The 21638-nt window shown below is 43.2% G+C and overlaps 1 protein-coding gene across 5 annotated transcripts in view; it reads left to right on the forward strand.

Moving 5' to 3' along the window:
* The first annotated feature begins 2304 nt into the window (after positions 1-2304).
* The window catches only part of LOC147011802 (zinc finger CCCH domain-containing protein 7A-like), a 105849-nt gene continuing 86515 nt past the window's right edge, over positions 2305-21638 (forward strand). Inside the window, exons 1-4 of one of the 5 annotated variants that reach the window (XM_085856989.1) lie at positions 2305-2455; positions 3592-3631; positions 18180-18380; positions 21410-21568. In XM_085856989.1, the coding sequence (XP_085713115.1) occupies positions 2391-2455; positions 3592-3631; positions 18180-18380; positions 21410-21568 (465 nt within the window). In that variant the 5' untranslated portion in view covers positions 2305-2390. Of the gene's footprint in view, positions 2456-3591; positions 3632-5622; positions 5643-18179; positions 18381-21409; positions 21569-21638 lie in introns of those variants that run through there. The other 4 variants (XM_085856985.1, XM_085856986.1, XM_085856987.1 and 1 more) reach the window with 4 other exon arrangements.

Here is a 21638-nt window from a genome sequence, read left to right on the forward strand (position 1 = left end):
TGGGCCCGTCTGATAAGTAGTGAAACTGTTTAAGTGCCTGTATAAATGTTCACCTTGCATTTCTTTTAGTGGGTTTAGTTCTGCTCTTTGTGCTCCCCCAATTCCCCCCATTATTATTAATAAATAAACCCCAATTGTTAAATGTACTCAGCTCATCGTGTCATTTCTACATTGGCTGAGTGTGTCGTGCGTGCGGAAAAGTGAGCAGCAATTGCCGCTGTAACGGAGTAACAGGATAATCGGGCCGGCGGAATTCGGCGATACAACCGCTCGGCTTCGCACACGGAACAGGCTCGCTTAAGCGGCTTGCTTCCGTACGAGTTCCGCCGAGGGTGAAGTACCCCGGCAGCTGGATCACGTGGGTAATTAGGTAAATTGAAGTTGGCAATTAACCCTACCTCACGTGATCAACCCATTGGAAAATTTCGGTCCAAAAGAACCAGGGCCCGCCGACTCCAGACTTATCCGGGCCGGCGATCTGTAATTCCGGGCGATCAAGCCGAGACGGCCCCACTGCTTCATCGAGGGTCGTGCTCATGACGGTCGACGCCAGCAGGAAACTACAACAATATATATGCCAAGTTTCAGGAAGTTTCGATGAAAACTGTAGGCTGTGAAACAAAAAAAGTCCACAAGAGCAACAACGTGAGTAAGACTTCGAGATCCTCCACGAGGATCTAAAAAATCAAGTTTTTGCAATCTGACCAGCAATATTAGTTCTGGTAAGTAGTGCTTTGAAGGGTACTTTCAATACCCCATTCGGGCATTACTGTTTTAACAAAACGCCATTTGGCCTTTGTTCCACTAGTGATGTGCTACAGAATAGGAATGAGTAGACGTTTGGAGATATCATAAGCATTTGTGGGCTCACTGCAAAGCACGTCGTTGAAGCTCTGAAGTCGGTGTTCATCAGACATGCCATACCCAAAGAATTATTTATGGACAACATGGCATTTGGTCGTCCTGAGCTCAGGAAATTTGCCCAGGAATGGGGGTTCAAGGTTCTGACCTCCAGCCCTACATATCCTCAATATAATGGACAATCTGAGCGTGCAGGGCAGACTATGAAGCAGGGGCTCAGAAAAGCTGTTGAGGGTGACCACGATACCCATTTGATGTTACTATCCTACCGGAACACACCACTGACAGGTCTTCCATACCCTCCAGCGCAGCTGCTGATGAGCTGGAGGCTCAGAGATCAACTGCCGTGTAGCGACCGGGCTTTGGAACAACAAGTTCCAGTTGATGTTTGGCGTTTATTGGTTCCTCAACAGCAACGTGCAAAACATTTCTATGACCAGGTTGCTCGAACTAATGCCATTATTACCAGGGGACAGCGTTCGTGTACATCATAACAAGACCTGGGAACCAGCGGTCATTATGGCTAAACACCACGTTCCTCTGTCATCACCACTCCAGAGGGGCATGTGTACCGGCGAAACCATAGGCATCTCCTCAGCATGGATGAGGCTTCTTCGCCCGATGCTGAACCGCCGGAGGAATTTAAACAAGAGGAGACCGTTTTGCTGCCGGAGTCTTTCCTGCCAGAAACACAGCAGCACACTCCAACGCACAATACTTCACCACACTCCTGACACTTCTCGCCTCACTGGACCTCTAGAGCGTTTCAAAGACTATGTGATGATTGATTTCCATAGCTAATTTGGATGCTCGTGATTTTGTTTTTTGTTTGTTGTCGTTTTCATGCTTTTTGGGGTTGTATCCATTTAAATGGTGATTCATGTGTGCAATTTTGGGGAAGGATGTTGTGGCTGTTGCAACTAGATCTTGTAGATCTGGCATTACTGGAACTCTATGTCATTTTCCCTTCTGGGATTATTATATTATTAAAGCCGTTGCTTTGATCCTGTGTGCTGGTCTGATCAGAAACGATAATATTATAATAATTGGTGCTGATGGGGTGCAGGCAAGATGGGCCAAATGGCCTTCTCCTGTGTTAAAAGTTTCTTGCATTCCATTATCCAAATTAATCGATGATGTTCAAACTTATTTTAAATTATAACAATACTTGTGATAATATTAGTAATAGTAATAACAATCGGTGGACATCGAAACTATTTCGCTTTTGTTGCAGATCATGGTTGTAAAACTCTGTAGCCACTGAAGTTATGAGAATTCAAAATGGGTTCAGGGCAACCATGGTTGTTAAGATTCTGTCGTAATTGCAATGTATATGCCCTGGAGGCATTTAGATTTCGCACGAGTATGAGGGCGTGTCCGGCCCTTTGAGGTGCTGAACACGTTGGGGTGGGAGGAGGCCGCGGAGGTGGAGGAAGGAGGGGGGGGGGTCTTCGCTTGCGGAAGTGGAGACTTTCCTCGGTCATCTATCTGTGGCGACGACCAAAGGGGGTGGGTTGGGGGGGCTGACCATGACGGAATCGACTGATCGATGGCGGAGACAACAGGAGATACAAAAGGGTTTGGACTTCATACAGTGAGTGTGGAGAACGGTGGATGGAGTCGGGTTGTGTTGCTTTTACTTGTGTCGAGGCCTACATGTAAATAAGTTGTTGATTTCATCACCAACCAAATCATTGACTCAATTATAACTTCCTGATTTGGGGATTGGTGGAGGGTTCTAGCGATACACCCAATCTCATTTCATCCTTAACCCCCCCCCCCCCCCGATTTTTTTCACCCCCATTAACCATACCAAACCCAAACTACTTGCAGGTTGATATGTTTCCTCTCCCCCCTCTCTCTCTGTGTCCTCTTTTATTGTTCGTTCATTCCTTTGTTTATTGTATCCACCTCTGTCCCCACTGTCATGTCATGTTGTCTTTTCCTCCTCTTCCATCAGTCTCGATATTAATATTTTAATTTTTTTTAAAATCACAACCTTGGTTGTGGAAGCAATATGATATTTGCATTAAAGTGACAATTTAAAAGGTATATTTCATTGCATAACAACTACTTTTGTTCTTATCTCTTAATTGCTCGTGGAAATAGGTGGAGAACATTGAGAGCATTGCTGGCACGATGATGGTTCAAACTTATTAAACGATTCCTATAAACCAATTTTCACGGCCCTTCTTGGAAATGTGTCATCATGCGTTCACGTCACTTCTATAAAGGAACACTGAGGATCTGATAAAGTTTTAGTGTCTGATGATTATCTTCACGATGACTGCCTCTCTGTTTGGCATGTCGTGAAATATGACAGCGAGCGATTCCAAGCATATCATGTTCCATGTTAAGCCTGGTGTTGGCTCAGTGGTTAGGGTGGCGGCTTGGGATCCGAGGGTCCTGAGTTCAAGCCCCGTCGGCCACTGAATTAATACACCAGGGGGTTGATTCAGCCCGTCATCCTTCCGAGGTCGGCAAAATGAGTACCAGTTCCAGTGTGTGTACTGGTAGAGGGGCACTGCATCAGCGACACAGTCGCGCTTCAAGAAATGATAGCTACCCCGGCAGCAAAGCTGCCATACCACCACCACCACCATGTTCCATGTTATAGTTTCGTGTCCGAGTCCCAAGCTTTCTTAAATTCTTGGCTCCTCTGTGCAATTAAAATTTCTCTCCAAATGCTGTTTGTCGATTGTTTTTTGAAACATCTTGTTTGCCTTTTAGATCTCCCCTGCCTTTCCAAGGCACCGATGATGAGTACAAGGTATGTCTGATTCCCTTTGCATTCATTCATTGGGTAAATGGCAAAGATGAATGGTTTTTAAAAGTCTTGTTTTGTGAATATAACTAGCAGATATACTTGTCATGGGATGGGATAGCATTTGATAGGATAGAAAGGTCATTGAGCGACTCCATTCACGACATTCCGTTGATGAATGACATCGGAAGCACCACCTACGGAGCTGACATACCTGTCCGTGACGCAGGTGATGGAACGACATGGAAGTGTCATAGCCCAACTAATACACTGATCTCGTGATTAACATACTAAATGGAGCCAACAGTTCGAACAACAATCTCCTGACATTGGGGGTGAAGCCCATTGGAATACTGTGACATCATCCAGTATGGTGAACACTTTGAGAGCATGGTGAAAGTCTACTTTTCACTGGGCCAAACTGAATAATTTGAGGAAGTGCAAGTAAATGTAGGTGCCATTCTCAGAATTGCAAGATATTGGCTACAGAGAGAGACAGACAGACAGACAGACACCGATTACCCTAATTACCTCTGTGACCAAAGGTGGGCACAGGTTATGTTTTCACCCCTGTTTGTCTGTCTGTTTGGCTCTGAGCAGCATAATATCTCAAAATGTTATTGACAGATCTGGAGGAAACTTAAGGGACAGGTTGGGTGTGTGACAAGGATGAATTGGGTCGATTTTGGTGAAGATCTGGATAGAAGAATCCACTAAATTCTCAAATACCGTGGGTTTCGACCAATTGCGGCTCACCTATTGTATTCTTATTTCATTATCACAGATTTTGAACTGAGATGAGTCATTGCATCCTGTGCTGTGTACAATTATCTTCCATTATGAGCTTTGTGTTGTTTCTCACGCATCCTTTTTAATGAGCCCTAGCATAAAGCGATGAACAAAATTAGTTGTGCCAAAAGGTAGAGAAAGGTTATAACGTCGGGTGAAAAGATGGAGTTGTTAGGTTGGCAAGAGGTGAAATTACACCATCTGTGGGACGCATTATGCGATCAATGAATTTACTGTGCGGTGTATCCATGAAAATGAGTCAAATATCTGTGCAAATATTGCCACTAGCACTCCACAAAGCACAAAAGTGTCATTCCAGTCCCATGATTCTCATATTGAAAAGGATGGGAAAAGCCCTTAATGTTTGGATTGACGACCAAACAGAAAAATTGCCTTTGAGTGGAATGGTGATGCGGGAGAAATCATTGTGGATTTACCAACGTTTCCACGAGGCACCCTTGTCCAAAGGCTCCAGTTCAAACATTGCTACCGACCAGTTTCACGCCAATACGGCTGGATGCAAAATTCAAAATAACATTCTGCCTCTATCATGTAAAAATATTTGGCGAAGCAGTATCAGCAGACCAGGATGCTGTGAAAAGCTACACACCGCAGCCATGGAACTAATTGAGGCGAAGTGATGTATGCCAGAGCAGGTTTTTAACGCCAACGAAACGGGATTATTCTGGATGAGGATGTCTTCTGATATCGTCCTCTCAAAGCAGGAAAGATCTGCTCTGGCGTTCAAGGTAAGGTGGTTGAGGATCGTCTTACCCTTCTCCATTGTGGTAATGCTGCAGGCGACTTTGTTGTAAAGCTTAACCACCTTACTGTACTCACTGCCTTGAAAACTAGATACACAAGCCTTGTAAACTAAAGGTTGCCTTGTAAACGAAATAGCTCTTCCGATCGCTGAATCCCGCTCCCCCTCTTCTCCCACCCTGCTCCCCGCTCCAACAGCATCATCATCATCATCCTGAACTAAGTCTTGCGTTTTCTATTTACAGTAAAGTGCAATACGAGTACTGTAATGTTCTTACCCTCACCCACCTTGCTGTTTTGTTAGAACCACCTCACCGTTTTTTGAATAAATAAAAAAGGTAAAACTCTTGTTTTTGTTTATTACCAGTGCCACCAAAGGTGGAATGAGGTTACGTTTTCACCCCTGTCTGTTTGTTTGTTTGTGTGCAGGATATCTCAGTTTTTGGATGGATTCAGATAAAATTTGGTGAGCAGGTTGGGTCGGGTGTGTGGTAAGGCCAAATTGATTAGATTTTGGTGAAGATCTGGATCTGGGTCTGGGTCTGGATATTAGAATTCTTTAAGTAATTCTTCACCATTGAGGAATAGGGCTAAAAAGGATATATGTAGCACGACATAAAAAAAAAATTGGAGACACATTCGGTCAAAACTTTGTGGATAGGTTGGGTGTGTGACAAGGACGAATTGATTCGATTTTGGTGAAGATGCAAATCCAGATCCGGGTACGATTTTTATTTTTTTAAAAATTTTTAAAGTGATTCTTCACCATTAAGAGATGGGGCAAAAACGATATGTGGCATGATATTTCAAAAATTATTGGGCTTGATATGCTCCACTGGATCAGGCATTGTGTGGCGGAGGGATGTGCACCACCGAGTGCCCTTCTAGTTTTATGCTGTATTTCTTTTATTCACATGATTATTTCAATATTAACATGCTTCTTATTTATTTTACATGTTTATTTCAATTGTAATTTGTTTGTTTTTCTGTCTGCCACCAATCTTCCTCAATATTTCCTCAAAGCCCAGGAATCGAAACCCCCTTTTTCCATTTCCCCTTCGGTTCCACTATCGCGGCATTTCCCAGTAACATAACCCCCGCGATATTTGAGAGTTTACTGTATTTTATTTTTTGTTAGTGATTCTTCACCACTGAGAGATGAGAGATATTTCAAGTTGTGGACAGATTATGACAAAACTTGGTGGATGAGTTGGTGAGGTAACAAGAACAAGCAGATTATATTTTGTTTCAGGTCCGGATTCTGATCCGGTCTATCAGTGGGATACAAAAAGTAAACTGTTTAGCCTGGTGGGGAGATGCACTCTACCGAGTGCCGTTCCAGTTTGTGTGTGCAATGGGAGACTGGTCTAGTGTTATGCATCAGTTGATGAACATAACATTGTACTGATTCAACAGAACATTGATCATCATATGCTAACTGCCATTGGAAGCAATGAAAAGTTGATGTTTCATATTGGTGATCCTTCGTTGGAGAAAAAGAAGAATTATACTCCCTAAAGCAGCTAGCCTTCATCAGTAACTAATTTGTATGTCACCCTCGATGAAGGCCCTTCTGTGGCTGAAACATTGGACTTTCTGAGTTTTGTTTTTTTTCAATTTTGACAAAACCTTTCGTTGGTTCGTTGTGCTTTTGCATTCTTCATTCTGCTTCTTTCGTTTTTGTGTAATTAAGCAGCAAATATTGAAAACTCATTTTGATTTGATTTGGAAAAGTAAAACGATGTAAAGCAACAAGACTGAGCATTTAAATATTGCAGAGCCTCACCGGGCGGGGTATATAGATTAGTCGATTCAGAATTAACAATCTACATGAAAGCACACACACACACACACACACACACACACACACACACACACACACACACACACACACACACACACACACACACACACACACACACACACACACGTGGATACCTCGAGGACTGTGTTCCACCTTCTGAAACCAGCATATGGAGATAACAACAACAACAACAACACACACGTGTTGCAATAGTCTCGCAACCCCTTCATGGTGAGACAAATTACAATCAAGGTATCAAAATCAAAATAATGACCAATTACTGCACTGTAGTCTCAAGAAGTAAACCAGAGATTCTATAATCTCAGTAATGGTTTCGACTTTGATTTTCTTAAATTATCAGAGCACTCACCCTATGGGCAATCTTGTTCCAAGCGTGCAACTCGTTCTTCTCACACATCCCTTTATTTAGGTGGTGTATAGGCAACAGGTTACTGCCTTCACTGCTCCTGAAAATAACCTGGTATACTTGTATGAAGCAAAAACATGCGTACTACTTGTTTGTATGCAAGTAAGGTACCCATGCTTTGCATGGATGGGAGCCCGAAATCTCAAGAAAAAAATGTTTTCAGAAATTTTATGAAAACTCCCACCCACTTTTGGACACGTGCAGCAGAGCCAGATGAAGGCACCCTACGGCCTGGGAACTGCATCTGTAAAGACTCCTCCCACCTTGCAATGACAAAAAAATTCCTAATTTCAAACAAAAGCCAAATTTATTGAAATGCCGATTACATCAGGTAGTGATGCATCATTTCTGAGAAATTTTTAAACTGGTTTTCATCAATGATCAATAATGATAAAACTGGTTTTCATAAATGATCTCTCTGACTCTGGAAAATCCTCTTTATCTCTTTGCTGATGACTCCACCCTCTGCCGTACCATCTATCGTCCCTCAGACTGGCAAGCAGCAGCTTCTTCACTCTCTGCAGGTCTGTATAAAATCACAAGCTGGTCCAACACGTGGAACATGTCTTTCAATCATGACAAATCTCACACTCTCACTATGTCTCTCCGAAAGGACCATCTGCAACCCCCACCCATATACTTTCTCAACAATCCTCTTGAAGTCCTTTCATTCAAGCTTCTGGGTCTCACTTTCTGCCATGACCTTTCTTGGGAAAGCCACATTTCCAAGCTGGCCTCCAAAGCCAGTCTGACTGGGAATCCTCCGTCGCGCAAAGTCCTTCCTTGGCACACCTGAGCTCCTGACCACATACAAAGCTTTTGTCCACAGGCTGATGGAGTACTGCTCTCCCCTCTGTTCTGGTGCTCCTGCCTCTCACCTTTCTCAGCTTCACGCTGTGGAAACTAAGGCATTTAGGATCATTGGTATCTCCCATGATGAGGCTGAGTCTTTGGGTCTCTCGCACTCTCTCCGCAGGCAGGTCAGTGGTCTTTCTGTCTTCTACCATCTCCTCTATGGCCTCGCCCCCCCCTTGCTCTGTTTGCAATACATCCCCCCCATATTTCCGCAGGGTGCTCAAGGTCTGCCAGCAACCCCCTTCTGGTAAAACTACCAAATGGGAAAAACTCTCACACTTTCTTCAAACCCACTCTTCCCTCCAGGTCTTCAAAACAGCTGTTCACCACCATTTCTTATCTTCCCCCATCCAAAACAACGATCTTTTTACCCCCGTCAATCCACCCCAAACCCACCTCCTTCAAATTCCCTGCTTTCCTTCCTGAAAGTTCCTGTCGTGTAAAGACCTGAAAGTCCCTGTAATGTCCATCTTGTTTCCCCTGTGTACCCACCCCACCCCTCTCCCTTACACAGATAACCTCATGTCTCTGTTCCGCACTGTTTTGTCCTTCCATCTCCCACCCCTCTTATCTCCTGCTCCCCTTGTTGTACATTCTGTGTGTTAGCTCTCATACGAGCCTCGACAATGTACACAATTTTTTTTTTAATCCTGTCAGAAGTTTGTATGTTGTTGGTAAACATGTTATCGGACAATATTTTGTGAGGTCGTTGCATTTCTTCTGACTTTGGGATGAGGAAGCTAGTGCCTTCTGTGAGTCACTCATCCATTCAGAGTTAAAAACTGCCTCTGGGATTTCATGACAGCAAACTGGGAAATAATTGCACAATAAAACAATAATTAATGATGAAATTTTAAGTTCTAAATACTAAAATAAATCCTTGTTTATTGGCAAAATATACACATAACAGCTGGACGACGTAAACATTTGTAAAAGTGGTTGTAAAAGCGTTTATAAAAGTAAAAGCAATTAGTTGTAAAAACGATGTTTACTTGCTATCCTTGGGCCAGCATTTGCAATTGCTTGTAAAGGTGATGATGTCGCCAGCCAATGGTGTTTGTGTGTTTGTTCGTTTATGCATTCACAACCTGCAAGAACCAGTGCAACAAAACTTTGCATGGCCTCCTCTTCCATCCAGAGGAAGGTTGAGGGCTATGTTTGGATTAAAAAAAAATTGAAAGTTTAAAATAACATTAAAACCAGATAATAGGTCATCAGGCCTCGATCAGGTCTTGTGCTAATATACTGCCTGTGTTTTTTTTTCCCCCCGGAAGCGATAAAGTAAGATGTATTGTGAAGATCGTAAGTTGAAATTGTCGTGATTTGTTGTCAACAACACAAATTTAATTGTTATTTTGTTTACATGTGCCCCTGTTGTTAAAAAGATTGCTTTACACAGGTTTGTTGTAACACTTCCGTGCTCAGGCCTCGAGCGAGTATGTTGCTTAGGCCAAAAAAAACAAAACATTTGTTTCCCATTGCATGGCCAAAAAAAAATTGGGAAGGTAGGTCGGGAATTTTTTTTTTGACAATTTTTTTTTGCCATGAATATATTCATATAACGCGATTAAAAATGTTTATTTTCCTTGGTGGTAGTGGTGTGGTGATGTGGTGGTGGTGGTGCACTCGACTTGCTAAAATGCACTTTATGCTGTCTTAAATTTCTCTACATATTTAACAGTGCATGCATGCTGAAAATATGCATTGTTTATATATGTATATATGTATATATGTATATATGTATATATATATGTATATATATATATATATATATATATGTATATACGCGTTTGACTAACTTATTTCCTGCTATGTCTTGACGTCATACGTTCCACTGTTGCTGTTCCATGTTTAACCAAGATGCCAAGTACCACCACAGCTTTTAAAATCATGTTGTTGTTCGTCTTTTGGCTGCTCCAGTTAGGGGTCGCCACAGCGGATCATCCGTTATGATCCGCACACTGATTTGGCATAGGTTTTACGCCGGATGCCCTTCCTGACGCAACCCTGGTCGCCTCTTATGACACAGGGATAAGGATTGGGTTTCGCCATGATTCCGGGCTGCCCTACACCCTCTCATAGCGCGGCCCAGCGCAGAGCGCCCGTCCTCAAGTGATCCTCCAACCCAAGCCTCCGAGTAGCCGGATTACAGGCACACGCCACTACGCCCAGTTCAGCTTTTAAAATCATGTACGATATTTAAACATTGCAAACACCTTTCTTTGATTTGTTGATGATATACCAGGGGTTTTTTCACATCGATTTTTTTTTATTTATTTATTTATTTATTTTTATTTTTTGGTCTACTGGTATATGGATATGGAAAATTATATTGATATAACCAGTATGTCGATATATCGCCGGACCCTAGCGCAAGACGTAGAGCAAGCAAGATCGTAGAGCGCGACACCCCATAATCCAGTGAATCCAAGACTCCCCAGGCCCGACCCAGACATCTATTGACCTCTGGCTCACAGCCAGCAGAGACATAAATATCACTGCCAAGGCAAGCGAATCTTTCCATGACCTCAACATCCTTTCCACAAACATGTACAGACAGGATAGCAGCATCCAAGATGTCATAAAATGCCTGAATCATAGTTTTGACCCAGGAAACCCATAATCCCAGTGGCTCCGACCCCTCATTCAGCACATCGAGGGCCCCCAAAAGGATATCCAGTCTCCACTCTCCGCAAAGATGATTGCATCATCTGCAAAATCAAGGTCAGAGATTTTGACATTCCCAAACGATGCACCGCAGCTTGATCTCTCTGACATGCTCCCCAGAATCCAATCCATACAAGTGCTGAAAAGTGTGGGGGCTAGGACACACCCCTGCCAAACTCCAGTAACAACTGGAAATAAGTCAGAGATCACAACATCTCACAGCACTCTCAGTACCAGAGTATAGTTCAGACATCAGATTGATCAGTTTTGGTGGCATCCCACGAAGACCAAGAATCCTCCAGAGGGCATCCCGATTCACTGAATCAAACGCTTTACAGAGATCAACTGAGGCTGCAAGCAGCCCCTGCCGAAACTCTCGTCTGCGTTCGGTGAGAACCCGAAGAGCAAGGATACGGTCAATCGTTGACCTCTGGTGTAAAGCCTGACTGCTCTGGACGCTGGTGCCCAAGCATATGGTGGCGAACCCTATCAATAATTATCCGAGCAAAGACTTTGCCCGGCACTGAGAGCAGTGTCACCACTTGGTAGTTGTTGCAATCTTGGCGATCACCCTTCCCTTTCCAGTGAGGGACAACAAGGCCCCTCTTCCAGTCAGTTGGGATGATGCCCGTGTTCCCGGCAGAGCACAGAACTGCATGCAATGACACGAGTGCAGCATTTCCACCAGCCTTGAGAAGTTCAGCATGGATGCCACAGATCCCTGGAGATTTACCCCATTTCAACCGGTTCAATGCAGTCTGTGTTTCCACAAACGAAGATGCAGCACAGTTGATTGGAGGGTCAGCAATAGGGATTGTAATACCCTTGACATCCAACTCAACAGCTGGTGGATCAGCCTGGTACAGCTGCTCAAAGTAACCGGCCCAGCGGGCCTTCACTTCGGACTCCTCTGTCAAGAGCCCACCACCCTCCGCTCCAACTGCAGTACACCGAGGGATGGGCTTGGAGGAAAGCAATGTGCGAATTCCCCTGTAAGCAGGACGAGAATCACTTGACCACAGGTGATGCTCCACCCCCTCACATATTCCTCGCACATAGGTCTCTTTGTCCACCCTTAGCGCACGTACAGTTTTACGCCTCAGTTCCCTGAACAGCTCAGCCCTGCCATTCAGCCTGGCCCTGCGACTGATAAATCGTATCCAGTGTCCCTTGAGAGATGAAATTCTTTTTCACCCTAAGATGAGTTCCAAGACATCTACTGGCAACATCAAAGATGGTGGTCTTGAAGGCACTCCACAACTCTTCAGGACCTCCCAAAACGCCCAGACCCCCCAAATCTCCACTCAGCCTGTTCGCAAACTCCTCAGTTACCCTCTTATCCTTGAGCTTGCCAACATCCAGCCAAGGCTGGGATGGTACCATTCTCTTGGATTTAAGCTGCAACTTCAGAGTTGCTACAACAAGCCGGTGGTCAGTATTGAGGAACTGAGCACTCCGGTAGACCCTGCAGTTCTGGATCATCCTCAAGCAACCATCAACGTGCACATGGTCTATCTCCTTTGCCACACCACCAGCGTTGGAATACCAAGTCCAGCGATGAGCCTGTCAGTGCTGAAACCACGAACCCATCACCCGAAGTCCATGACTTCTTGCAAAATCAAGGAACTTAGTGCTATTCTTGTTCATAGTTCCAGACCCATGGGGACCAACACCCGTCTCATAACCATCCCTATCAGTTCCAGTTGATGCAATGAAATCCCCCAAGACGAGAAGTGTATCTCGCCTGGGGCACTGATCAACCACAGACTCGCGCGTGGCGTCGAATGCGTCCTTTACGGTGAGATCACTCACCTCAGTCGGAGCATAAACAGAGACCAGGGAAATGACACCCAAGGAGTGACGAATCCTTTGTCTCATAATATGCTTGTGAACCACTGTTACCCCAATTATCATTGGGGTCAGCTTATTGGACACAGCTACAGCAACTCCTTGGGCATGGTAACCATCAGAGCGAACAGACCAAGCGCAGGTGTAACCACCCGCCATGATTTCGCCACTATCCGGTCTCCGAACCCCAGAGAGTGCTGCAATACCGATGTCCAAACGCTTGAGCTCAGATGATAACAGAGACAGGTGATCATCCTCTCTTTGGGATAGGGCATTCCATGCACCCACCTGAAGGGACCACCTTAGGCTAACCCAAGGAGACCGCCGTCTGGTGGACGACACCTCAGCTCCACTCTGCCATATACTACCGCAATCTGACCTGGAAAGATTACCCCGTGGTTTCCCTCCTATCATCAAAGATTGAGGGTCCCAAAGGCTTTGCCCAAATGCCGTCATCTGGTGAGCTGCCCTACGTGGGCAGCTGCACATGAGGTACTCCCACGGAATGGGTTTTCAGATTTTTTGTTAATGCTTTTGGAATGTTTTGCGGAATGGAGGGTTTTATGGTGGCCGTTGTGCAAATCCTGCCACCAACCTCCTAATAAATAGTAACCCAACTGCAGGAGGACTTCCGCTGACACATTTGGGCACCAGATATGGATGGCTGTTGGCTCACAAGGAGCTCCTCCGCCCTTTGACAGGTTTTGTTCTTCATCCTGACGGGTGTCCATATCATACAGCGTCCTCACCAAGAAACTTGGTGGGGGAGACGGTGTAGTCGCCGACAACCCGACCATGGAACAGGTTATTACAGGTTTACATGGTCCCTGTAGCAAGTCGCAGATCTAATCTGACCTGACCTGACAAAAGTTCGACATCGATACAAGTATAAAAACAACAAGGTCCATCCGACCACGCGTTTGCCTGGATGTGAAGACAGAGAGCATAGATCAACAATTTGTGTTCTGTGCTTTGATGTTTTTTTCAATTGAATTTTGCTAATTTCCCACTTAAATTCCTCTTGCAAAGAACTCTGTTTAAAGGTAAATCTTTGTGTTTGTCGTTTTTTATGTATTTTATGCGTGTATACGTATATAAACTGTTACCATTGTGTGTGCGTGTGTGTGTTTGATTGATTGGTATCTACTGATGCGGGTTTCAGAATGTGGATTGGAGTCCTGCCAGCGTAGGCTCAAACTATCCACCTTCTTTTCGGTAAGGGTCATGATTCATGGACCAAGCTGTGAAGTTTTATGTTTTCAAAGTTTTGTGCTGAGGACTCTCTTCAGGATCGTTACTGAGCGCAGGGTGGCTTTCAACTGTAGTAGGTTTGTAGTAATATTCTCAGGGATGATTTTTAATATCTCTTTGAGGTTCGTCGTCATTCCCATGAGGTTCTTCGTCATCACTGGTACAACTTTGGCATTCTTCAGCTTCCAGGATCTTTTCACTTCATGCTTGAGCTCTTGGTATTTGGTCATTTTCTTGATTTCTGCATCGTTGGTCCAAAATCACTGGCATTAACGCCTCAATTAACAATGCCGCATTCTCCTTTTTTTGCACCTAAGTATGATATCTTGTCACAATGCTTTGTTTTTGGGGTTCATGCCTAATGGAATCATTAGGTCGTACATGAGCGGTACTTCAATGTTTTCAGTGATTGCTTTTGGTTCATTTTCCCACATATTTTCTGGAACTGAAATGTCAAAGCTTTTGCAGATGTGCCAGCGGATTACTTTGCAAACTCTGTTGTGTTGTGTGTACAGCAGTTCTGACAGGTTTGGTTTTTTTGGGGTTTTTTTTTCGTGTTCGGTCATAAAGCTTCACATATCATTCTCTTTGCAAACCCCACCTCCACCCCTCACCTGTATTTTTTTTTCTCCTCCCCCCCCCACCCTTCTCTCTCTACTCTGTCCCTTCATCGCTCCCCCTCATAAAATGCAGCATTCTCCTCCCACACCTCTGTCGGTGTCGGTGTGTGTGTGTGTGTGTGTGTGTGTGTGTGTGTGTGTGTGTGTGTGTGTGTGTGTGTGTGTGTGTGTGTTTTCCCCGTCAGTGAAGTGATGGGTTGTATTTGCTCATTCATTAATAAAGTAGCCTGAGCTATAAACAATTTATCACTTACTGTTCGTATTTCCTGGACTTCTCCAAGTCCTTTGATACAATTGATCGTGATATTCTCTTGTATAAATTATCACACGATGGTATCAGGGGACAGGCCTTGGAGTGGTTCAGAATTTAATCTTTCAGATAAAAAACAGTCTGTATGTTAACGATACACAATCCAGCATGAAGTCAGTTACCTGTGAGGTACCCCAAGGCTCCCTTCTTGGCCCACTCCTTTTTAGCTCTACTGGAACGTAGTTCTTGGGATCTTATGGGATGGCATGTCGTCTGTCTGTCTGTCCACAAATACTTTCAACTTCTTCTCTGAAACAACACATACGATTTTTATGAAACTTTACCACAACGTTCATCACCGTGTATGTACCAAAGTTTGTTCATGGCATTGCAAAAATCGGGCCCTAAGGGGGTCTACAGAGGCAGTTTACGGGGGTGGTGGGGTGGGGGGGGAGCGGTTGCCCTTCAAAATATGTATTATTTTTTCTTTCTCTGAAACTACACACATAAATTTGATAAAACTTGACAACAAACTTTATCACCCGTGATGTACAAAAGTTTGTTCATGGCATTAAAAAAAAATACTCGCTTTTTACTTTCTTCTCCATTACATATTTTGTGGGTCATCCACACCTACCAGTGGTTCACTGGTTATCTTATCCAGCCGCTACCAGGTGAGCGCCCAGGAGTATTGCCCCGATGGCTATTTTATATATTAATGACTTTCAAAATTCATCAGATATATTGTCATTTATATTTTTCGCTGACAATTCAAATAATTTTTCACATTGTAACCCTCATATCCTTAATGCAGTAAATATTGAATTAAAGCTTGTTGATGATTGGATAACTACATGTTATTTCACAAATCAAGTACAGCGCTTCCTGGACATTAATTAATGATTTTCATCTGGACAGAGTTGACTCGACTAAATTTCTTAGATTGTTCATTGATTATAATTTATCATGGAAAGTACATTCCGACTATCTGCACAAATTCCTCTCACAGAATGTTGGTATTATTAATAAGTTAAAGGGGTGTTTCCCAGTACATGTATTACTTGTCTTATATTCTGCCCTTGTCTTACCATACGTAAACTCGAAGGGCACTCGATAGAGCGCATATCTCCGCCATTTAATGCCTGATCCACGAGAACATTTCAGGCCCAATACATTTTTGAAATATCATGCTCTATATCGTTTTTGGCCCAATCTCTTCATGGTGAAGAATCACTTTAAAGATTAAATAATTATCGTATCCAGATCGGGATTGCGATCTTCACCAAAATTTAATCAAGTCGTTGTGGTCACACACCAAACCTCTCCACTAAGTTTCATCCGAATCCGTACACAACTTTTTGAGATATCGTGCTATATATTAGTTTAGCCCTTTCTATCTTTCAATGGTGAAGAATCGCTGAAAAAATTATCGGATTCGGATCTTCATCAAAATTGAATCAATTCTTCCTTGTCACACACGCAACTTGTTCACTAAGTTTCGTCCGAATCCGTCCACAACTTTTTGACATATCGTGCTATCTCAATGGTGAAGAATCACTTTAAAAGTTCTTGTAGTCAGATCTGGATCCGAATCTTCACCACAATCTAATCAGTTTGTCCTTATCACACACCGAACCTGCCCACCAAATTTCATCCGGATCCGTTCTCAACTTTTTTGAGATATCCTGCACACAAACAAACAGACGAACAAACAAACAAAACAGAGAGGGGTGAAAACATAATCTCCAACATCTTCGGTTGCGGAGGTAACTTTGGAATTTTGGATGGGGGAAACGCATCAAGTATTCACATGGAGAGAATTTTATTGATTCAAAAACGAGCACTCAGAGTAGTTATTAATAATACTGGTTTTTACTCTCACACTGATGTGTTATAACTAAGAAATAATGTTCTGAAAGTTGTTGATTTGTTCTATTTTAAATTTGGTAGGCCGATATTTATACTTCTATTGAATACTGATATGTTACCTCATGCCATAGAATGTTTATTTATCAGAAACGACCAAATTCACTCTTATCCAACAAGATGGCGTGAAAACCTTCATTTACCTTTTACCAGAACTGTTTTCTCGCAAAAATCTCATGTTCATGGGACCCAAATTCTGGAATTACTTGGATACAAGTTTTGAACAGGTAAACTAGCCTCGGCATCTTTAAAAGACAATTGAAATATCATCTCTGATAAATACAGTAGGTTTAATCGTGCTTGTGAATAGTTTTACCTCTGACATCTGACACCTGACTCTTGCTGTTAATGCTATTTGAATATGTTTCTTTGCATACATTGAGATGTCATACTGTGGGCCCTTTTGTTCTCACTTCGGTACTGTTTTTTTAGATATGTTGCCCTTTTCTTTTCTTTTCTTTTCCTTTCTTGTCGTCTTCTTTTCTTTTTTCTTTTTTTTACTTTTATTCTCATTGTTTTTGTATGACTTGCGATATCTTATTCATCTGTTCAAATGTATCATTACAACATGCCATTCCAATTCCAATTCTTGAGGAGCTTATTTTCTACAAGCATTGCTTTTTATTAGGTTCCTCCATGTTCCATATCAACGACTCAAATATCAGTCTTAGAATAATTGTAATTTACAAAATGAATTGGCATTATGAAGTTTTTTTTTAATGTAACACTAGCAAGGTACCTGTACTATCCATGGGAGGGGGCCTACATGTCAAAAAAAAAAACTTTGCACATAAATTCTACATTCCTGTGACACCTTCAGTCCAACGTCAGGCATGGACAGCTGGTTCATGAAGAACTTGGGCAAAAAATGTACTGCAGCTGACCCCAACAGTCGTAAATGCGATGTCAATGGCGAAACTAAATGCCGAATCCACGAATGTCTCGGGTGGAACCCCTCACATCATTTCCTCATTCTGCTTTAAATTCAATCTCTTTAAACTAAATTTTCATTCCAAACAGCATCATTTCAATCACAAATTATTACTATATCATTAATAGAACAAAATACAAACACTCATGAGGTAAACAAATATCGACACTATAAACACTCGCGAGGTGGTAAACTCATAGAGACGCCGTTCTCACGTGACAACCATTACAGACGAATCTGCCAGTGAGAAAGGGCGAATCCAAAACACTTGTAATTGAGTTCATCAGCGCTTTGTTTAGTTTGCCACCCCATGGCAGACTTTTTCTTGCAAATTTACGTTATATATTTATGAAATACCTTATATCCATTGAGCAATTGTCACAATGTCACAAAATGGCTCCCTCTCATCCTCCCTCGGATGCAGGACTTTTTGCAGCAGCTTGTTTTGAAACTCTTGTATGAAGGTGACGACCTGTTCCATGACAGGAATGGGCAGCCTTCTGCTTTGGAATTGTACACTGAAGCACTAAACCTGTGTGTGTACATGGCCGACGAGGGCATCGTCTGTGAGCAAGTCCTTTGTGAGCGCCTGTACATAAACCGTGCCGCTTGTTTTCTCGAAATGGTAAGTGCATTGCATTGCTCTGTCATTGCCGATTGCTTTCTTCATATTGCCGATAATATGAAAGCTCTTGAAGAAGCCCAGGCAAAAATAACATTAGTTTCCTCCCATAACAAATAAAATAAATATTTTAAAGGTTGTCGAAAAAATCTTTTCCAGAAGTTTCCCACCATTGATACAGCTTCTTGTGCACCACCTTATTGAACACATTAAATTTGTTATTCATCCCTGTTGTTTGTGTCTTTTATGACATCCTTAAAAACAGTAAGTTTCCTGTTTGGAGTGATTTTCAATTTTGTTTGACTACCACAGGCAGACAGATGAAGGAAAATATCTTGCACCTCTCTGCGCATGCATGATCAGGACAAATTGAGGGCCAAAGTACTCTTAAACTATAAGTTGTTTTTCCGATTCATGTTACAATTTGTGTTCAAAATCCAAGGCCATCTCCACTCATGGCTCGCAAACTTCCTCTCCTGTCGCAACCAACGTGTGGCCCTAAATGGAGTTTGTTCATTCTTCCTGTCCAGGCTGGAGTTCCTCAAGGCAGTGTTCTTGGCCCTGTTCTTTTTCTGGTTTTCATCAATGATCTCTCTGGCTCTGGAAAATCCTCTTTATCTCTTTGCTGATGACTCCACCCTCTGCTGTAAAATCTGTCATCCCTCAGACCGGTAAGCAGCAGCTTCTTCGCTCTTCGCTCTCTGCAGATCTGGATAAAATTACAAACTGGTCCAACACGTGGAACATGTCTTTCAATTCTGACAAAAATCACACTCTCACTGTCTCTCTGAAAAGACCATTTAGAACCCCCCTCCCCCCCCATCTAATTTCTCAACAATCCTCATGAAGAAGTCCTTTCATTCAAGCTTCTGGGTCTCATTGTCTGCTATGATCTTTCCTGGGAAAGCCACATTTCCAACCTGGCCTCCAAAGCCAGTTGCCGAATGGGAGTTTTCCGTCATGCAATGTCCTTCCTCGGCCCACTTGAACTCCTGACCTCATACAAAGCTTTTATCCACAGCCTGATGGAGTACTGCTCCCCCCCTCTGGGCTGGTGCTCCTGCCTCTCACCTTTCTCGGCTTCACGCAGTGGAAACCAAAGCATTTTGGATCATTGGTATCTCCCACGATGAGGCTGAGTCTTTGGGCCTCTCACTCTCTCACCGCAGGCAGGTCAGTGGTCTTTCTGTCTTCTACCGTCTCCTCTCCGGTCTCACCCCCATCCCCACCCCCCACCCCACCCCCGCTCTGTCTGCGATTTGTCTCCACCATATTTCCGCAGAGCGCTCAAGGTCCGCCAACAACCCCCTTGTGGTAAAACTACCAAAATCACGAATCGCTGCTCACCTTCATTCATTCATTTCTCTTTTTCCCCACCTTTGCAATAAACTCCCTCACTCTGTTCAATCCCATTCTTCCCCCCAGGCCTTCAAAACGGCTGTTCACCACCACCTCTTATCGTCCCCCATCCAAATCCTCGATCTTTTCTACCCCCGTTAATCCACCCCAAACCGACCTTCAAATTCCCTGCTTTCCTTCCTGAACGTCCCTGTGGTGTCCATCTTGTATACCCCGTGTTCCCCGCCCCATCCCTCTCCCTTCCACAGATCTCCTAATGTCTCTGTTCCCCACTGTTTTGTCCTTCCCAAGCCCCTCTTGTGTCATGCCCCCCTTGCTGTGCGTTGTGTGTTCGCTCTCATACGAGCCTTGACAAGGTATACAAAATATATATATATATATATATATATATATATATATATATATATATATATGTTTATATATATATATATGTATATATATGTATATATATATATATATGTATATATGTATATATGTATATATGTATATGTGTATATGTAATATGTAGAATGAGCTCAAGTAATAGCACTAAATGCTTTACTTTTCATTGAAAGTGAAGAAAGTATACAAGTTATGATTGTGACTGCAGATAAATCAACAAATTTGTTCCACTTTCAATGATGACGTTTGAATTTGATTACTAGTGGCATTTTTTGGATGTGTGCTGGTGGAAGTGTCATTATTTAGAATAAGGAGAATCATTTTTACCCCTCAGCCCAAATTGGCTTTGGGGTATTGTCGTCATAGGCGTTTTCCGGGCGTCTGTCAACTTTCGGTTTCCGTCAATTTCGAGGAGAACGCCTTGTCCGATTAAATCCATTTTTGGAGTGTGTGTTGGGGCTGGGTAGAGGAAGGTTCCTTTCGATAATCGGTGCGATGCGATATCCAATATGGCGGCTAGGGCAGCCATCTTGAATTTGGTTTCTGGACAATAACTTGAGAACGGCTTGACAGATTGATTTTATTTTCATGGGGGTGGTTAGAGGAAGATTCATTTCGATATACAGCACAATCCGATATCCAATATAGCGGCTAGGGCAGCCATCTTGAATTTGGCGGGCGTCTGTCAACTTTTGGTTTCCGTTGATTTCGAGAAGAACGCCTTGTCCGATTAAATCCATTTTTGCAGGGTATGTTGGGGTTGAGTAGAGGAAGGTTCCTTTCGAAAATGGGCGCGCTGCGATTTTCAATGTGGCCTCCATGGCAGCCATCTTGAAATTGGTTTCCGTCAATTTCGAGGAGAACGCCTTGTCCGATTAAATCTATTTTTGCAGGGTGTGTTGGGGTTGAGTAGAGGAAGGTTCCTTTCAAAAATGGGTGCGCTGCGATTTTCAGTGTGGTCGCCACGGCAGTCGTCTTAAAATTGGTTTTCGTCAATTTCGAGAACGGCTTGGCTTGTCCGATTAAATCCATTTTTGCAGTGTGTGTGTTGGAGTTGAGTAGAGCAAGGTTCCTTTCGAAAATGGGCACGCTGCGATTTTCACTAGCTGCCACGGTAGCCATCTTGAAGTCTGATTGATTTTCGATATGACGTCCAACTTGCTCTTACTGACTGCATCATCGTGATATCACTGCTTCCTTTTACAATGCATGGGCTGTGGGGTTACGCCCGCTTTGCAGAGCTTTTTTATTTTTTACTTTGACCTTTATTTGTGTTGGTCTCCTTCTTTCAGCGGAGGTTTGATGAGGTGATAGAAGATTGTGACAAAGTACTTGAACAGAATAGTCAGAACCACAAGGCGCTCTATAGTAAAGCAAAGGCCTTGTCTGCCTTGGACAAGAAGAAGGAGGCATATGACGTGGCAGCGGAGTGTTCTCGCCTTGTGCCAAAGGTGAGTCTTAGATTTTGATTCGTTTAATCTGCTGGACTTACGATTTTGACCTCTCACACAATTTGATCAC

The sequence above is a fragment of the Eptatretus burgeri genome, chromosome 15 (assembly GCF_056783735.1).
Source record: "Eptatretus burgeri isolate ZD-2024b chromosome 15, Ebu_testis_v1, whole genome shotgun sequence".
In the NCBI taxonomy this organism is placed as follows: Eukaryota; Metazoa; Chordata; class Myxini; order Myxiniformes; family Myxinidae; genus Eptatretus; species Eptatretus burgeri.